This window comes from Alternaria atra, assembly GCF_907166805.1.
Source record: "Alternaria atra isolate CS162 genome assembly, contig: 23, whole genome shotgun sequence".
Classification (NCBI taxonomy): Eukaryota; Fungi; Ascomycota; class Dothideomycetes; order Pleosporales; family Pleosporaceae; genus Alternaria; species Alternaria atra.
In genome coordinates this window covers 200,742-219,483 of record NW_025091321.1, presented here as the reverse complement: position 1 = coordinate 219,483, position 18,742 = coordinate 200,742, and the positions used below count along the sequence as shown (strand labels likewise).

At 52.7% G+C, this 18,742-nt stretch overlaps 2 protein-coding genes across 2 annotated transcripts; both read left to right on the top strand.

Annotated features, from left to right (window-relative positions):
• Nucleotides 1–2,539: 2,539 nt before the first annotated feature.
• On the top strand, nt 2,540–3,295 carry ALTATR162_LOCUS3663 (uncharacterized protein; the record flags this gene model as incomplete). The annotated part of the gene is made up of 1 exon (XM_043311271.1): nt 2,540–3,295. One exon carries the CDS (start codon nt 2,540–2,542, stop codon nt 3,293–3,295), a length of 756 nt encoding a protein of 251 aa, XP_043167206.1.
• A 2,509-nt stretch (nt 3,296–5,804) lies between these two features.
• ALTATR162_LOCUS3662 (uncharacterized protein) lies at nt 5,805–17,889 on the top strand (the record flags this gene model as incomplete). The annotated part of the gene is made up of 4 exons (XM_043311270.1): nt 5,805–5,849; nt 5,902–13,342; nt 13,397–17,734; nt 17,795–17,889. 4 exons carry the CDS (start codon nt 5,805–5,807, stop codon nt 17,887–17,889), a joined length of 11,919 nt encoding a protein of 3,972 aa, XP_043167205.1.
• Between the last annotated feature and the right edge of the window lie 853 nt (nt 17,890–18,742).

Below are 18,742 nucleotides of genomic sequence, written 5' to 3'. Positions count from 1 at the left end.
AGCCGTTGGGTGTTGTTTGGTACGGAGTTCCGCTCATTGATGATGGACGCCTTATGGACTTAGGCTAGGTACGTACTGGTCGTGGATTAAGACGGAATCGGGGCCGAAGAGGTAACCTATTGAGCCGTCCAGCTCGGCTTGCGTGTAGTGACCTTTTCCTAAACTGCGGAGTGAGGAACCGATCATTGTTTGGAGAGCAGGTATGTCGGCGGGGGTTGCGGGTCGGAAGGTGTATTGGTGGGTTGCTTCTTGGGCTTTTGCGTCAGCGATGGGATCGTGCATCTTTGCGATTGTTGAATTCTTCCTTTCCAGGTCCCACTATTGGTTTGTATGTGTTTCTTGCTCGATGGTTATGTCTTTGAGACTATGCTGTGCCATGGTCGTTATTCTGTTCAGCCCAATCATGCGCTACCGTTATCGCAAGGCTTGGGAGGGTCTGGTTCCCGACGGAAACCATCCCTGCTTTCCAAGCTGCTCTGGTTCGTATCATCCCGATTTCGATGTCGCCTATCTGTATTTTTAAGGGCCACACAAAATACTGTGAAGATATGCACAGTGTGTGCCTTGTCGTTGCTGCGCATCTCGTAGAGTTTGCCAGATGGGGCGCTTTGACCACCTGTTGAGTTGACGTCAGGACCCTGAGAATCCCGTCTTCGGCACCCTAGATCTCCTTTCTTCCAATAACGCGACACACTCTCGCAACTACGCGCAACCCACCCGGCATCAACGAAGACTGTATATTTAAGATCTTAGGAAGATTGATATATGGGTTGGAAGGTTTGGCTCAAAGGGCAACATCAATATGGGTTCCGCATTAGGCAAAAATCAGTCTTGAAAAGCGAACACGAGCATCGACATGTTCGTCACAATCAATGACCTTTCCTGTTCGGGTCATATTGACAAAACCTCAGGCATAGAACGACTCGTCGGCAGGTACCAGGCTAAGCTTCGAAACGACCGCGCCTCCCCATGCGAGTCATCCCGCCGTGCCGGGTGATGCGGCTGTTTCAGGTTACAGAGCGATCATGGGTCGATCCCAAGAACATCGACAACAATCCTGCCATGATTGAAGCTTTACCTTTTCTGTTTACTTCTCAGGCTTCTCGATCATTCGAATGTGCAGAATGGTACGAGAGACAGGCTCGTGCATCGAGGCTGCTAGGGTGATTAGTAGTACATTGGGGACAAATTGTACTGACAATGTCTGCAGCGCGCTGGTGATGAACCGCCGTCGGCGTAGGCGAAGTTCGCCGTACTTGCTCGAATTGACAACATCACGTACTCCATACACATTCATCTATCGAAGTACCTTTGTGAACAGATTTCCCTAATCGCCAGACGTGACGGTCAAAGACAACATGGCATGGTTCCCAGGCACGGAAAATTCCACTCACAACGGTGAACATGCAAAGTGGATGTTGCCAGTGTTTGGCCATCTCTGGTGCACTTGCTTTTTGTGTCATGCCCGGTGCTGAAACAGCTAAGAGCGTCAGGCGCTCGTATTCCAAACTAAAATAGCCCCCGGTCCATAACGGGACACTCCCGCGGCGTCGATCAACCCTATACCACGTTGTGAATATGCGAAAGCTTATTTCCGCTCGGAATCGTTCTCAGAGACGAGCATAACCTTTGACATACAGATCAACGCGGTATTGTTCAACATGGTCCTTTTTCTCGGATTCTGAACTCGTATGATCGCGCATTGCTTGCGATGAAGTCATTCCGCTATTTCGAGACCGCCGTTCTCTTGTCACCTTAACTTCTTACACTGACAGCTCGGAGACGGACGTCGCTATGGCCAATGATGCACACTATTGTCTACAACGTACCGAGGCACGGCAAGCACGTTGCGAGTGTTCTAGGTACATCCTCGCGCGAGTCGCTGCCCTGTTCCAAGATCAGCCGGGGTGACTAAGAAGAAACGTCCAAGCGCATTGAGAGTGAAAGTGTTTTTTCGGTAGTCGGATCACTTTGAGGTCCTAAGTGGTTGACAGCGCAGCATGTTTGAGGCGCAGAGGCACAACATGGAACCAGTATTCTTCCGAACCCCATCTTCGCCATGACTCTTGAGGGAACATCACCTACTTGGCAGCACTTGGTAGTAATTGCATAACTGGGGTCTCTCCTCCTTGCAATATATCGATCCAAAATTGACCAATCTGGTGTCTAGTTGACGAATACCTTCCTCGGCTGCTATCTCAGTTGACGGTTGTTTCCGCCTCGTAGCTGGGTCCATTGATAGCTTGGCGGCGCCTTGGGCAATGCCCTTGCTCGCATACCTAACCATCGTCATCGTTAGACGAGCATGGTTCTTAAGTCTGGCCGAACAACATAGCATTATAAGAAGGTAGGACGCCAGCTTCAGTTGAACACCATCAGTCAACACTGCCACCAACACTACAGGCCCGGTGCTTACATTCGCTACTGTCTTCTTCACTTCTTCACTTCTTCTTCACTTCTTCACTTCTTCTTCACCCTCTTGTCAATATCAGACTTAGATTTTACCACATTTCCAACAAAGCAACCAACCATCATCATCATGCACGCCCAATCGATCCTCATTGCTGTCTTTGCTGGCTTCGCCGCTGCCGCTCCTTTGGAAAGTCGCCAGCTGCTCGGTGGCACCGGTTCCAGCTCGAGTGAGTTCAGCCAAGGTGGATGCAGAGACATCCTCTTCGCCTTCGCCCGTGGCTCCACCGAGATCGGCAACATGGGAACCGTAGTTGGACCTCCCACCTCTGACGGTCTCAAGAAAGAGTTTGGTCGCGATGCAGTCGCCACGGAGGGAATCCCTTACGCCGCTTCAATCGGTACCAACGTGCTCCCCGGCGGCACTGACACCCGCTCCAAGAACCTCCTCAAAGACACGCTCAACAGCATGGCTCAAAAGTGCCCAGACTCCGTTATCGTCTCATCCGGATACAGCCAGGGAGCAGCCGTCAACCACCGCGCCATTGAAGAGCTCGACGCTGCCGTCATGGACCAGATCGCCGGTGTTGTGACCTACGGCGACACCCAGAAGCTTCAGGACAGGAACCAGATCCCCAACTTTCCCAAGGAGAAGGTCAAGATCATCTGCCAGCCTGGTGATGCCGTTTGCCTCGGTACGCTGAGCGTCTTGCCCGCTCACTTGACTTATGGTGTCAGGGCGGATGAGGGCGTGCAGTTCTTGGTTCAGCAGATCAAGGGTGCACAGGCGAAGATCAAGGCCAGGAACGCGAAGCGAGAGGCTGAGAAGGCGGCTGCGGCTGTTGCTGATGTTGCTAAGCGTGTTGCCAAGGAGATTGTGGCATAAGCTGATATACAGGCGCGATATCTGGATACTTATGTGGCTGGATCACTTTGTTCTATCCGGTCGCGTGGGATTTCACGACTTTTTTCTCTACTTTCTTTCATATTCTTTGGTTATGTGGTTTTATATCTTACGAATTTATCGACTTGGGCCCAAGACGCTTGTACTTGTTTAACCGTTTGCATTGAGTGATGTGTGCCTATGAACAGTGACCACAACAAAAACGTCGGAATCATTTGCAGAGATCAGGAAGGGGCGGGGAGGAGTGGCAATAGGCCAATGTGAATTAAGTTATGGTGACAGGTCAACTCGTTCAGAAAGGTTTGGGTGGTGCATCAACTAGACTATTTCCTATATAGACAACTTCTGATAAGGTGTTGATCGTGGCCCCGTCGACTGCCCCGATTGCCCCGACGGCCCCTCACTGCCTGCCCCGCTTTGGATAAATCGCTGCAACCACTTCGGGCTTTGCTCGCAGTCTGGTGTGATAATATTTCAGAGAAAACAGAGGCATGTTCATGCCGTGTAATCTCTACATTAATTCTTCTAAGAACGTCTATTTACCTCCGCTCGCCGTGCTCTGTCAGGCTTTAGTGGGGGAAGCTCACAGCTCCAAGGCTAAGTTCTCGCGCATCCCATGTCAGATATAAAGGTGCATCAGCAATCATATTCGTTACTCTCATCAGAAACACAAAATAATTCTAGCTCCAGGCGGCAGTTCCCAGTGCCTCATCAAACCAAATCACCGACAGCCACTGCTGCCCCGCTATCCAGTCGTAGAATTCCGTGGTCACGCCGTACGACGTTCCTGCTAGCCTTGTACACGTGTTCGGGATGCAGACAAATGCAGCCAGAGTAAGGAAGTGCCCTGATGAGAGACGTAACCATAGATTGGGCACTTTCTCCGACCATTCACATCATACCCCATTACACCACCACGCAGTGAACCAGAAGCGGCATCTGGAGGCGTCGATAGAGCCAATCACTATGTTACACTACGTTTCGCAACATGGAGATAAAGAACCGAACTGGAGCGAGGTGGTGGCTGGGCATGCCTGACTACGGTGGAGTTACGCAGTAGCTCATGGATTATCATTCGCTGGGGAAGTAACCGTTCTAACTAGGAGACTGCATGGGCTATTTCCTACCTCGAGCATATCGAGACCAATCTACAACACTCACCAACGAAACAAACGTATCAATAACATCCATCTGGGAAATATCACCACCAGAATGCCGTCCCCACCCCCATCTCCAGAAGAAGCCCTCCGCCGTCAAACCGAAGCCCGCGCCGCTGTAACCGCATCCCTCACCAGTGTCGGCGCCTCTGTAGACAATGAGATGCGCACACGAACAGCGGACTTACACGCCAATTCTGCCGCTATAGCAAAGCAGGAGAAAGAGCTAGCGAAGCAGACGGCGGCGCTGGCGAAACAAACGGCGGAGTGGGATAAGTTGTTGCAGGGGGGCACGAAGAAGTTGAATGAGGTGGGGGATATTCAAAATTGGGCGGAGATGATTGAGAGAGATCTTTTGGTTCTGGAGGAGACTGTTCGGTTGGTTGATGATGGGAAGGCAGGGAGGGGTGAGGGTGGGGAGAGGAGAGAGGAGAGGGAGGGGAATGCGAGTGGTACAGGTGGGTGGTTTGGGCGGTAAGGTTGGGAAGTGAAGTCGTGGCTTGGAACCGGTGGCGGATGATTTGGACATGGCGCAGAAGGTTTTGCCAAAGCTTTGTTCATGAATTATGACCTGGTATATAGTAATGTATAATATCGTTTATAACCTCTCCAGGGCTCTGAGAAGTGGATGCAGTTCCCTGTCATGGTACGGCATGATGCATACTATCTCAAGTTGACTTGGAAAGAGTTGTCAAGTCCATGTTGCCGCCCCGTGGATGTCGTGATATGCTCCAGCGCACCTAACCTCGTCATGTCATCCGTAGAGACACTGGCGACAGCGCGTCGCTTTCGTGACGCTCTAAGCTCGGATCAGCGGGCACGGACCATGACTCCATCATTGCGGAAACTGCGACTTGCAGTGCTCGTAGCTACAGCTCCAACAGCAACTTCACCTCACTCACCCGCTCTACCACCGACATAGAGGCTTCCACTTATCGAACTTTGGCACTTACACCCTGCCAAAAAGACGTCCACTAGCTGTCCAAGATCCGCGCCTGCACCGTGGTATCTAACAGCGACCTACCCACGCCTCTTCTCCGCCAACCCGCCCGCTCACACGCATTACACACATTTCGCTACGGCCGCTTTTGTGTGTGGATACGACGCCAGCATACATCACCAAGACCCCGCTTTTCGCTCCACTAAAGACGTAGCCACTTTGGGTTTCTGCGCTTCCGGTAAAGGCAACCGCAGCCTGCCTCCAGACAGCCTCCTACGCCACGGACATCTCGCCGTGCTATCCGACCGTCTAGACACAACCACTACTCGCTAGAGACCAGCTTCATTGAGCTTGCATGTGAGCAAGTTTCGTCTTCCGAGCGCCCGGCGCAAACATGAAGATCAAGAAACAGGCTACATCGCGACATGAGTCGACTCTGGTAGGTTACACTCCTTCTCGCACACCTCGTCACTGCTAATACAACACTGTAGTCGCCGATGATAGCAGACTTTGTGAAGGCGACCGAGTCAATACCGCTGTTCCAACTGCCCGCACATCTCGCCTCCTTCCCTAGGCACTGGCCCTTTCCCCGCGGTGACGCATATCACTGGATCCCCGCCCTGAACCGCTTCGACCACATCCTCGAGCTATTCAACAAGGAGTATGACCTGGTAGACGGACCACAGACACAGCCCTTCCAGCGCCGACTACTACTCAAGGGCGATGTCGAGGAAGGAAGCACCAGCTCGGAGCAAACCACGACCGATGCCGTCCTGGATACCCTGCACGTATCACGGGATGGCGATCGCGAGCTGATCGAGCAGATTCTCAACTTCACGCGCATGCTATTGGAGAACTGCGGCAACCGTAGTCTGTACTCCAGCAGTGAGCGCCTGGACAAGCTGCTAAACACGACTTCTACATCCCTTCTCAAGGCTACGCTTCGCCTAGGTCATCGCCTCGCTCAGCGCTATGCTGCCGCGCGCATGCGCCTGGCCCCGGCCACACTACACCCGTCTCTTCTCTCCAGTCACTACAACATCAACCTCGATAAGGTTCAGAAGCTGGCTAGCCCATTCGCAAAAGGCCCCGCTACGCCAGCACCTGTGTTCGGCACACCAGCAGGCAAGGGCAAGGATCGTGCTGGCAGCACTGATCGAGTCAGTTCGTCTGACTTGGTTGCCATGTACTCTCTGTCCGAAGCGTCGATGAAGCAGGAGTTCGGAGGCGTCCTTATTTCGTACTACGAGCCCACTCCCACATCGGAAGCAGAGAGCGGTAAACCGGCATCTACAGAAGCACCCGCGCCCACGACACCAACTCCAGTACGAAGGACTTCGAGCATGGGTCCCAATCGAACGCCGAGACAAACCCAGCCTGCGCCCACCACCGATTCGCCGAGCACACCAGCTTTCACACCTGGACAACCCGGTAGCAGGACGAATGGGCCCAAGACTTTCGAGCTGTCAGCCGAGAAGGTGTCTAAGAGCGACGTACACGACTTGATCAAGGAAGGACTCGCAAGTTTACCGGAAACAGTCCACTACGAATTTCTCCACAAACTTCGTACCGCAAAGATGTTTCACGAGGGACACACAGGGCGCGATAGCGCAGTCGCCATCCGCCTTCTATCCATCGCGAACATTGGCTACGTACATATTGAAAAGGAGTTCATGGCAAAGCTGGGCCAACAAGACGCAGACGAGCCACGCCGGTTACAACTTGCCTACCAACTCTCTGAGCTGGTTCATCCGCCAGGCAATGGCGAGACTGGTATTTCGATGGAACTGCAGACCTATACAATGAGCGCCCTCGAGGCTCTTGCGAAGCACAAGTCGAAAGCGCCTGACGTCTGTACCGCCCTCAGTGTCAACGTTAACCACGGTGTACTGTTCTACGTTGTGCGTAAGCTCGTCGCTGGACTTGGCGAGGAAGCTGGTAACCCTAACGATATCGAAGAAGATGAATGGCGCGATGCTTTGTTCTCCCTCTTGAACACCCTACCTACTTCTCAAACGCGCACTGGTGAGCAGATGGTGGCCGCTGGCCTCCTGGAGATTCTTGTTGATGTCCTTAAGCTGCGTACGGCAAAGGCAGAACGCAATCACCCTAAGATTCTCAACTTCCTTGACACCTTCGTGTACAATTTGCGCGATGCCTTCTCAGCCCTTGTGGCCGCAAAGGGACTCGAAATCATCGCTGATCTGATGCAATACGAGGTCGATACCTCTAAGAAGCTCGCAGAGGAGGACAAGGGCATGCCCAAGGAGTACAAGACGCAGCTTACTGATTATCAAATTCCGTTCTACCATCAGCAGAGTCTACGCTGGCTTTTCAAGTTCCTCAACCACATGATGTCGCATACAGGCGGAAACTTCGATCGCCTGATGCGAAACTTGCTTGACTCACAACAACTGCTTAGCAGCTTGCGCACTGTGCTATCCAATGCCAAGACGTTCGGTTCAACTGTTTGGAGTATGGCTGTCACGATCCTGACCAGCTTCATCAACAATGAGCCTACTAGCTACCAGGTCATTGCCGAGGCGGGTCTTAGCGATGCGTTCTTGGAGACAGTGGCTGGAGAGCCCGCTTCAGAGTCGATTGCTGCAGCCAACGCTGACATCAGTGCTTCAACACCATCGACATACTCTCCACGAGAAGGCGGAAAGCCACTCGCCGAGGGTATCTTGCCTGTGGCCGAAGCCATTTCCACTCTGCCGCCTGCTTTCGATGGTATTTGCTTGGCTGAAGCCGGCATGAAGCTATTCCAGTCGTCCACCGCTCTCCAGCGATTCTTTGAGATCTTCGAGAGTCCTGCTCATATCAAAGCACTTGACGCTGATACCGAGATGCCTACCTTGATCGGAAACTCTTTCGATGAGCTAGTGCGTCATCACCCACCTCTCAAGGCACGCGTTCTTTCATGTCTCAGCGAGCTGATCGCGCGCGTGGTTCAGCTTTGCGCCGAGAAGGCTGAAAAGGAGGGTGTAGGAGCCAAGCTTTGGTCCGAGGACGCTGCGGGTAAGCTTACCGTCGCTGGCGGCCGCCAAGCCCTTTCTGGATTACGCTTGCAGCAGAACGCAGCTCAAGCATCGGCGTCTACAAGCACTGATGTGGAGATGAAGGATGCTGATGATACTGCTAACGAACCAGTCGCTTATGATCAAGTCACCGAGACTGAGGACAGCACCAAGGGCCCTACTACCGGCCAATACATTCGCGTACTCTGCCGCTTCCTCTCTGGATTCTTCTCAAACCACGCCATGTGCGCTGCATATGTCGAGCTTGATGGTGTAGATTCTATCCTAGACATTTCTAGTCTTGCCTGCTTAGACCCAAAGGCAAGCGAGTACCGCAGTATGTGCGAGCAGTTCGGTCATGTCGTCCAGGTACTCGTCGAGCAGAAGCCGCATATCGCAGTGCCATCTCTGATTAAGCGTACACAAGCGGCTCTGGAGCGCTTGCAGCCTCTGCTCGACCATACCGGCAAGCAGGCTTTCTTCGCTCCTTTCACAAGCGCTGGTACTTCCCAGAGTATCGAGCCCTTGCAGCGGGGCACACAATACGTCAAAGCACTAGTTTCTGCCCATACTCTCGTTGGAGCCATGACCCTAACGTTCCAGAGCCAGATGTACACTACTCGCTCGGCTCACAACGTGTCCAGCCAAGTTAACCTTGCCGACATGTACGCACGACTCGTGGATAGCCTCGGAAAGCTGCATCGAAGCTGTGTTTGGGAAGAGTTGTTGCTACAGCGTAACATGCCTACAGAATGGGAGAAGGAGACTCGTGTCACTAGCTCCGGTTTTGGAAACGATGAAGCCGACAACGTGTTCCGCATTGGAAATAGTGCTACTGAATCACCAGGTAACGGAGATGCTACTGCTTCAGGCACAACTTCTGAGAACACCGTCTCGAGCCAGAACAGTGCACAGTTCAAGAACACGCAAACGCTCCGCAATCTACTTAGCAGGATACCTACCGAAGTTGCGCCGTTCTTCCAGTCGCTTGGTAAACTGCTCTTGTTCCGCCGCAGTCTGGAGGCGTACCAGAGGCAATGTGCTACGGTTGTGTCTGACCAACTTGCCCAAGCCGTCATCGATCAGCTCGAATACGAGGGTCCAAAAGATTCAGAGATCGTCGAAGATCGCTATGCGTACTGGATTGTCATTCTCACTTCCTTGTCGCAGCTCATCGTCGAACCAAACCTGGATCGATCACAAGCGCTGACACTATTGCTCGTGTCATTCCGCAATCTGGGTGGGTTCGATGTTCTAGCAAACATTCTCAACCAGTTTTACGAGTCGGCGCTTGAGATCACTAAGAAGCAGGGGGAAGACACCAGCGAGGAATCGAAGCGACTGCTTAATCTGTCTCTCGGTGGCATCAAGATTATCTTAGCCTTTTTCTCCCAGATCATCAATTTCAAGGTAATCTCAGAGTCGCCGCAGACGTCATCGATGCAAACCCGGCCAGATCGTGATCGGGAGCGGTCTGATTACTTTTTGACTGCTCAATTCCTCGTCGAGCTACGCTACGCCGTCATCGTACCCGTCGAGAAGATCTGGAACTCGGACCTCATTGACAAGGCCACCCCGTCGATCGTAAAGACATCTGTCAACATACTGAAATCCGTTCTCGAATGCGAAGGTGAGCACGGAGCTTACAAGAGTATAGACAAAATTCCAAAGCGTAGCAAACCCATCATCAAGCCTTGGTCAGCTCGAAATGGAGACCACTTGCCACGTCTGAAGGAGAACGGATATGAGGAGAGCCTTGCTGAGGAAGCTCTGTATCGCTGCTGTGACAACTTTAACATGGCGAACGAGTACTGCAAGAATCAAGCTCGTCCAGGGGTTTCAAGAAACCCTATTCCGCAGTACGAGATTCAAGCACGAGGCCCACCATCTGCGTCACCTAGCCGAGCTGAAGTAGTGGTTCCCGAGCATCCAGACGACGCTAGTATGACATCCAGCGAAGTAACGCGAGATGAGGATGGGTCTGAGCAGCCGGAGACACAGTCTGTTCAGATGGAAGACGCCGACACTTCAATTGCAGAGCCGGAGGCGACTGCGTCCGCTGCACTAGTACCGGGCGAGCAGCCAAGTCAAACACCCGCTGCTCCACAGGATGCTCTTGCATACCAGAAACGGATGGCTAACGGCAATTCGACACAGCTCGTTGCTCTAGACCAGTTGGATGAGCAACGATCCAAGCTCCGTGAGCAACTCGTTGAGCGATCTCTTGATGTATTAAACTCACACGAAGACGTCACCTTCGAGCTTGCTGATCTCATCTCGGCCGCCGTTTTAAAAGCACCAGATCCACCCGAGATGCGTGGTGAGATTGGAACGATGCTCGTGCAGTCTCTCATGTCGCTGCAGAGTGATGACGACTTCCGAACCCAGAGTAAGAAGATCGCAGCTTCAGCACATCTTTTGGCTTTGATCCTTCAAGAAAAGGACTTTTACGAAGTCATTGTTGAACAACTAAAGGAGCACTTCACTACGTTGTTGGGCTTCATCAAGATCTTCCCAGATCAATCTCCGGAGGACTCATCACCTTGGATCGGCCAAGTCTTACTTATTGTCGAACGACTACTAGCTGAGGATCAACTACCACATCAAATCCAGTGGACTCCGCCAACAGAAGAATCCACGGAAGAGACCACAGTTGACGAGCTACCACAACCTATTGTCAGTATTGAAGAGAAGGATCTGCTGTTCAACGCAATCATCGAGATGCTACCTCGCATCGGAAAAGATGAGTCGTTGGCTCTGTCTGTGACGAGGGTACTAGCCATGCTTACTCGCACGCGCAAGATCGCCACCCGTCTAGCAGAGAAGCGCAACATCCAGCGGCTGTTCCTTATGGTCAAACAGCTTGCTGGCATCACCAATGAGGGCTTGCGTAGCGCTTTCATGATTGTTCTTCGCCACATGATCGAAGACGACGAAATGATTCGGCAGATCATGCGTACCGAGATCCAGCAAATGTTTGAGTCGCGGGATCGAAGACAGACGGACACTACTGGCTATACTCGCCAGATGTACGCGCTAGCCATTCGTGCACCTGAGATTTTCGTCGAAGTCACCAACGAGAAGCTTCAGTTGAAGGGCTTCGACCCTAATCAGCGACCGCAAGCCCTGGTCCTCAAGAAGACTGAGCCATCTCTAACGGAAGGAACAAGCATCGTGGAATCCTCAGAGACCACTGCTGAAGCCGACAAGCCAAAGGAATCCAGTGAAGCGCCCAAACAGCCGTTCCTTGAGCGGACAAAGACCTCCGACCTGAAGGTCCCCGTGGTTGAAAACCCCGACGGCGTCATTCACTACCTTCTTTGCGAACTGTTAGCTTACAAGGAAGCTGAAGACAAGCCCGAGCCCGCTAAGCCTGCTGAGAATGCACCTGAAGGGCAGACAAGTAAGGAGTCGAACTCAGATGCTGCCACCGCGCCTGCTGCTCCAGCGGCCACGCCCGCAGAGCCTGCGAAACCTGAAAAGCCCGTGTTCAAGGCTGAAGCACATCCGATCTACATCTACCGTTGCTTCATCTTGAAGTGTCTCGCCGAGCTTCTGCAGAGTTACAACCGCACCAAGATCGAGTTCATCAATTTCTCCAGGAAGGCAGACCCTTATACCGTGACACCATCGAAACCTCGCTCGGGTGTCCTGAACTACCTTCTCAACAACGTTGTTCCCATTGGCAGCTTGAACCACGAGGGTGACCTCGCCTTCAAGAAGAAGCTGGCGACATCAAACTGCGCAATCGACGTCATCGTCTCACTTTGCAACAAGACGGGAGAGTTCACTCTGCCAAAGACCGATGTACCAATATCGCCATACGTTGAGACTGAGCCAGACTTGCTTTTCGTACGCAAGTTCGTCCTTGAGCATGCCCTGAAGGCATTCAAAGATGCAAACGCTTCTGATGAACCACTCGATATGAAGTATTCTCGTCTATTGAGTATCGCCGACATATTCTCCAGGATGGTATCGCAGCGACCGAATGGCGAGATGCTTACCCAGAACGCCGACCTGACACCCAACTTGAAGCAAATGGCCAAGATCATGTATGAGAAGAACTTTGTCACTATCCTGACAACGGCGATTTCAGACATTGATCTCAACTTTCCGAATGCTAAACGCGTGGTCAAATACATCCTGAAGCCTTTGAAGTGGCTCTGTTACGTGGCCATGGACCTGAGTATGCACTACGATACATCTTCAGCTCCAGACTCCGCCGATGAGTACGAGATCTCGACAGCATCCGATGACGACCTTATCGGCAACGAGCGCGAAGAGACGCCTGATTTGTTCCGCAACTCTACACTAGGCATGTTCGAGGCTCACGAGTCAGAGTCTGACGAAGACTCCGAAGACGAAGAGGGTGAAGAGATGATGTACGACGATCCTTACGCGGACGACATGGAGTACGACGAAGGTGATATTGGTGACGATGATGTCGTCTCTGATGATGATGAAGAGATCCTGGAGATGGACATTGACGGCATGGGCCCAATCGAAGGCCTTCCCGGTGATGTCGATGTTGAGATCGAACTCGACGACGATGGCAATGCCATGGGCTCCGATGATGATTCCGAAGACGATGACGAGGACGATGAGGATGAGGACGATGATGACATGGACGACATGGATGATGACGGCGACGACGACGGCATGGACGACTTGGAAGAGGCCATGGACGCCATGGAGGAAGTAACAGGCGATGACGAAAACGCTAGCCTCGCCGAAGACCAAGAAGATGATTGGAGCGATGACCAGGACGACTTCCCTGGCGGCCCTAACGGTGAGGCTAACATGCCTCCGGGTGCGCTCGGCTTCGTTCTTGATCCTCCTCAGCTCCTTGAACAAATGCGTCAACAAGGTGGAGATCTCGAAGATTTCCTAGATGATGAGATGGCAGAAGAAGGTCCGTTGCTTCATAGGATAGAACAACGCTTGGAACCCCCGCTAACCCAATTAGATATGGATGAGGAGGAAGAGGAGTATGACGAGGACATTCACTACGATCCTGGAATGGAGGATGACGACGACGCCATGCCGGAGATTGGATGGGGTGGTGGCTGGGAAGACCCTCAACCGCCTACTGTTCGACATACCCACCGCCTCAGCCCATGGATGTTCCCCGCCGGTCCAGGTGATCGTATTCTTGTACCAGCTTACCGCTCACATCGCCCAGGTGCCGGTCCCCGTGTTACTGACGATGGTATCAACCCTCTGCTTCAGCGGGGCGGCCGCTCTGCTGGACGAGATGGTTTACCGCGCAACGAAGGCAACAGCGATTGGGTTCACGCTATTGAAGGTCGCGGCCCCCGTGTCTTTAGCCAAAACGACAGCCCTGTCTCATTCATCAGCAACCTGTTGAACGCGATGAGCTCCGGCGCGGGCGGCCCGACATTACATCAGCATGGAGGCGCGCTACATCTTTCTTTCAGCAACTCTATGGGTATGCCACCGTTCGATAGTGGCATGCGCCGTGATATCGCTCGTATGCGAGAGTCGTACACATCGCGCACTGCTCGCGAAGATCCGCACTCTGCGGTATCATTCGTCAAGGCGTACACAAGCCAGCGCTGGCAGGAAGAAGCACGCATTCTGTATGGCCCTGCTGCAATCGAGAAGAGCAACCGGGTTATCAACTCCATTCTGAAAGTCATGGTTCCGCCTGCCATGGAAGCAGCGAAGAAGCGCCTAGAAGAGCGCCAGGCCGAAATCGCCCGCAAGCTCAAGGAAGAACAAGAACAAAAAGAACAGAAGGAGCGTGAAGAGCGCGAGAAGCGCGAGGCACAAGAGAAGGAAGACCGTGAGCGACAGGAACGTGAAGCTGCTGAAGCTGCGAGCCGAGCTCAAGAGCAACCTGCTGAAGGTGAGCCAAAGACGAAGCCTGAGACTGCACCCGAAGCACAGGCAATGGAGGGCGTCGAGGTCGGACAGTCCTCAGTGGAACCCGCAGCTGCCGAGGCGGCGCCTGCGGAACCTGCTGGGCCACCTCCACCACGTATCACGACAATGATCAGAGGTCATGAGTACGACATCACGGACTTGGGTATCGATACCGAGTATCTGGACGCTCTTCCCGAGGATCTACGTGAGGAGGTCTTGATGCAACAGGTGGCTGAGCGTAGAGCAGAACAACGCGCTCAAGCACGACGACAAGAACAACAACAACAACAACAGCAGCAACAGCAGCAGCAGCAGCCACAGGCCCCGGTACAAGGACAAGCTCCAGCTGCACCCGAGGAGGCCGGACCAGCAGGCGAGCTACCTACAGACATCAACGCAGATTTCTTAGCAGCGCTCCCTGCAGAAATTCGGGAAGAGCTGCTTGCGCAAGAAGCACAAGAGCGTCGACGCCGGGAACGCGAAGAGAACCGTCGTCGCAATCAAGCTAGCGCTGGTGCTGCTCCTCCACAAGCGGAGGAAATGGACCCTGCGAGTTTCTTCGCGTCGCTGGACCCCAATCTACGAGCTGCTGTGCTCATGGACACAGACGAAGACATCTTGCGCCAACTTCCACCCGAGCTATCCGCGGAAGCGCGAGCAATGGGAGGTGATCGCCGATTACATCAGTTCAACGACTTTGGCTATAGACGTGGTGACCGTCGCGCCCAGCCAGACGACCCGTCACAGAAGAAGAAGACCCGTCCTTGCGTACAAATGCTCGACAAGGCCGGCGTTGCGACGCTCCTTAGACTCATGTTCATCCCACAACAGGGAAGCGCCAAGGGTAGTCTGAGCGCCATCCTACGCTATGTTTGTGAGAACCGTCAAAACCGCGCGGAGGTTATCAGCATCCTGCTTTCCATTCTTCAAGACGGCAGCGCCGATGTCAACGCTGTTGAGAAGAGCTTTGCCCAACTGTCGATTCGGGCAAAGCAGCCTCAGCAACCCGCGGACAAGACTCCAAAGATCTCTCGCAAGAACGGCGCCCTATCAATCAACGCGGATGTTTCTCCACTCATGGTCGTTCAGCAATGTCTCAACACGCTGACCCAGTTGACTGAGAAGAACCCAGCTGTTTGGCAATTCTTCCTGACTGAGCACGAAACTGGTGTTGGCTTCAAGAACCGTGCCAACCGGAAGGGCAAGGCCAAGGAGACGAAGGCGAATAGGTATCCAGTCAACGCTCTACTTACCTTGCTCGACCGTAAGCTCATTGTTGAGAGCTCTACCATCATGGAGCAATTGACGACACTGCTGAAGGTTATCACGGCTCCATTGCAGGTTCTCAAGAAGGAGAAGGAGAAGGCCGCTGAAGAGGCGAAGAAAGAGGCTGAGACCTCTGCAGAAGGCCAGACCACTGAAAGCCAGCCTGCCGATGCCGCAACAACGGAGGCTCATCCCGAAGGCCAAGATACAGAAATGACGACTGCTCCGGAAGACGCTGCTCAGCCTGAAGCTGCTACTGCTGAGGGCGAGGGTAGCACTTCCAAGACTGACGAGTCAAAGGCCGAAGACGAAAAAGCGAAGAAGCACCGCTCGCTCACGCCACCTGATGTGCCTGAAGCCAACCTTCGACTTGTCGCTAAGATTCTGGCTGCTCGAGAATGCAACAGCAAGGTCTTCCAGGAAACTCTGTCAGTCATCAGCAACCTATCACCCATCCCAGGTGCCAAAGAGATCTTCGGTCAAGAATTGCTTGGTATTGCCAAGGATCTTGCTAGCTCAACACTACAGGACCTTGCCAGCTTGACGGTTCAAGTCTCAAAGGCAAGCTCGCCTACTGACGTCCAAGGCATCGCACTTGCCAAGTTCTCCCCAGCAAGTTCCGATCAAACTAAGCTGCTGAGGGCCCTGACGGCACTTGACTATCTCTTCGACCCATCGCGCGACAGCAGGGACAAGCCTGAATCTGCCGCAGAGGCACTTGAACCGGCTCAGAAGGAAGACATACTCTTGACCCTGTATGAGGACAGAGCTTTCGCACCCCTTTGGGAGAAGCTTAGTGAGTGCCTCACCGTCATTCGACAGCGCGGCAACATGCTCAACATTGCCACTACGCTGCTTCCGCTCATTGAGAGTCTTATGGTTGTGTGCAAGAACACCACACTCAAAGAGATGCCGTTGTCCAAGATGCTTCCCAAGGAGTTCGCCCTGTCTAGCCCACCACCTGAGAGCAGGATGGAGAACCTGTTCTTCAACTTCACTGAAGAGCACCGCAAGATCCTCAATGACCTTGTGCGCCAGAACCCCAAGTTGATGAGCGGCACATTCTCTCTTCTAGTGAAGAATTCGAAGGTGTTGGAGTTCGACAACAAGCGCAATTACTTCAACCGAAAGCTTCATTCCCGAGGCGGAGACCGACAAGCACACCCACCTCTGCAGCTCTCTGTTCGCCGAGATCAGGTCTTCCTAGACTCTTTCAAGTCGCTGTACTTCAAGTCGGCTGATGAGATGAAGTTTGGCAAGCTCAGCATCCGCTTCCATGGTGAAGAAGGTGTTGACGCTGGTGGTGTTACTCGAGAATGGTTCCAATCCATCTCACGCCAGATGTTCAACGCTGACTACGCTCTTTTCGTACCTGTTGCTTCCGATCGTACGACGTTCCACCCCAATCGTCTCAGTTCTATTAACCCTGAGCACTTGATGTTCTTCAAGTTTATTGGTCGCATCATCGGTAAAGCGCTGTATGAAGGCCGCGTTCTGGACTGCCATTTCAGCAGAGCGGTCTACAAGCAAATCATGGGCAAGCAGGTGAGCCTCAAGGACATGGAAACGCTTGATCTGGAGTACTACAAATCCCTGGAATGGATGATCCACAACGAAATTACGGATATTATCACAGAGACGTTCTCTGTGGAGGTCGAAGCCTTTGGCGAGATGCAGACCGTCGACCTCATCGAGGATGGTCGTAACATTCCGGTCACCGAAGACAACAAGCACGAGTATGTACGCCTTATTACAGAGCACCGTCTCGTAGGCGCCGTTCAAGAGCAGCTCGAGAACTTCCTCAAGGGCTTCCACGACATCGTCCCGGCTGAGCTTGTCTCCATCTTTAGCGAACAAGAACTTGAACTTCTCATCTCTGGCCTGCCTGACATCAACGTGGACGACTGGAAGAACAACACCGAGTACCACAATTATACGGCTGCCTCACCACAGATCCAATGGTTCTGGCGCGCTGTCCGAACATTCGAGAAGGAAGAGCAGGCCAAATTGCTGCAATTCGTTACTGGTACCAGTAAGGTGCCGCTCAACGGTTTCAAGGAGCTCGAGGGTATGAACGGCTTCTCCAAGTTCAACATCCATCGCGATTACGGCAACAAGGATCGTTTACCGTCCAGTCATACTTGCTTCAACCGTAAGTTTATCCTAACCATCTAACCTTTATTGATGAGAACAAATGCTAACAATGAAACAGAACTTGATCTTCCTGAGTATGAAACGTATGAGGATCTTCGCAAGGCCCTGTACACCGCTATGACGGCTGGTGGCGAGTACTTTGGCTTCGCGTAAAAGCACCTTCGCTCGCTAGCACGATGGCCCTACTCACGAATAGCGACTTTTCGAATTACATATTACGATCTCTCTTTGCATTGCCAGGCGCAGGGAGGTGTATGTATGGGGTATGGATTATACCCTTAGGTGGGGATGGGAGGCGAAAGGGAAGGAGCATTAGGTAGATTGGAGAAGTGATTGTACGAGTATTGCAATTGGAGGATCTCAGCGGTTTCATGGGTTCATGAGATGATGATGACAGAGGTCTGGTGCGAGCTAGGTCGAGCGGATGGGAGAGAGAGAACTGGGAGTGCAGGCCCGTGTTTTCTTTCCTCTTTGAGGCGACACTGCTTGTTATCAGGTGGGGATGATGGATGATGTGTGGTTTTTTCTCCGAAAGTCCTTTTTTTTCGTTCAGTGCCAGAGTTTGGGAGTAGACAGATAGTTCATGAGTGTTTTTTTAACTTATATCTGTGTATTCGAGTGGCTGTGATGTTGTGAAGAATGGAACTTTTTGGCCTTCATCTACAGCCTTGCTCGCTTGACTGTGCCGCAAACGCATGGGTAGTCACGCGACCTGGATGGAAGGGCCGAAGCCTGTCGCTCGACGTGTAGATCGGTGGGTACCTCTGTATCTCTGGCCTGTTGCAGGAAAAGATGCTCCGTGGCGATGTACTTAGGCACCCCGCCTTCGTTGCAATGGGCGAGATGATGCGTTTGCCTTGGAAGGACTGCCAGGTAAAGTCGTCTGTCTTTCTACCCAGATACATGCACGAAGTTACGGTCCTACTCCTAACATCATCGCATCAATGGTCGTTTAGATACAAAATATTCAAGGCCAAGACGCCGTCTGGCGAATAACTTAATGTGC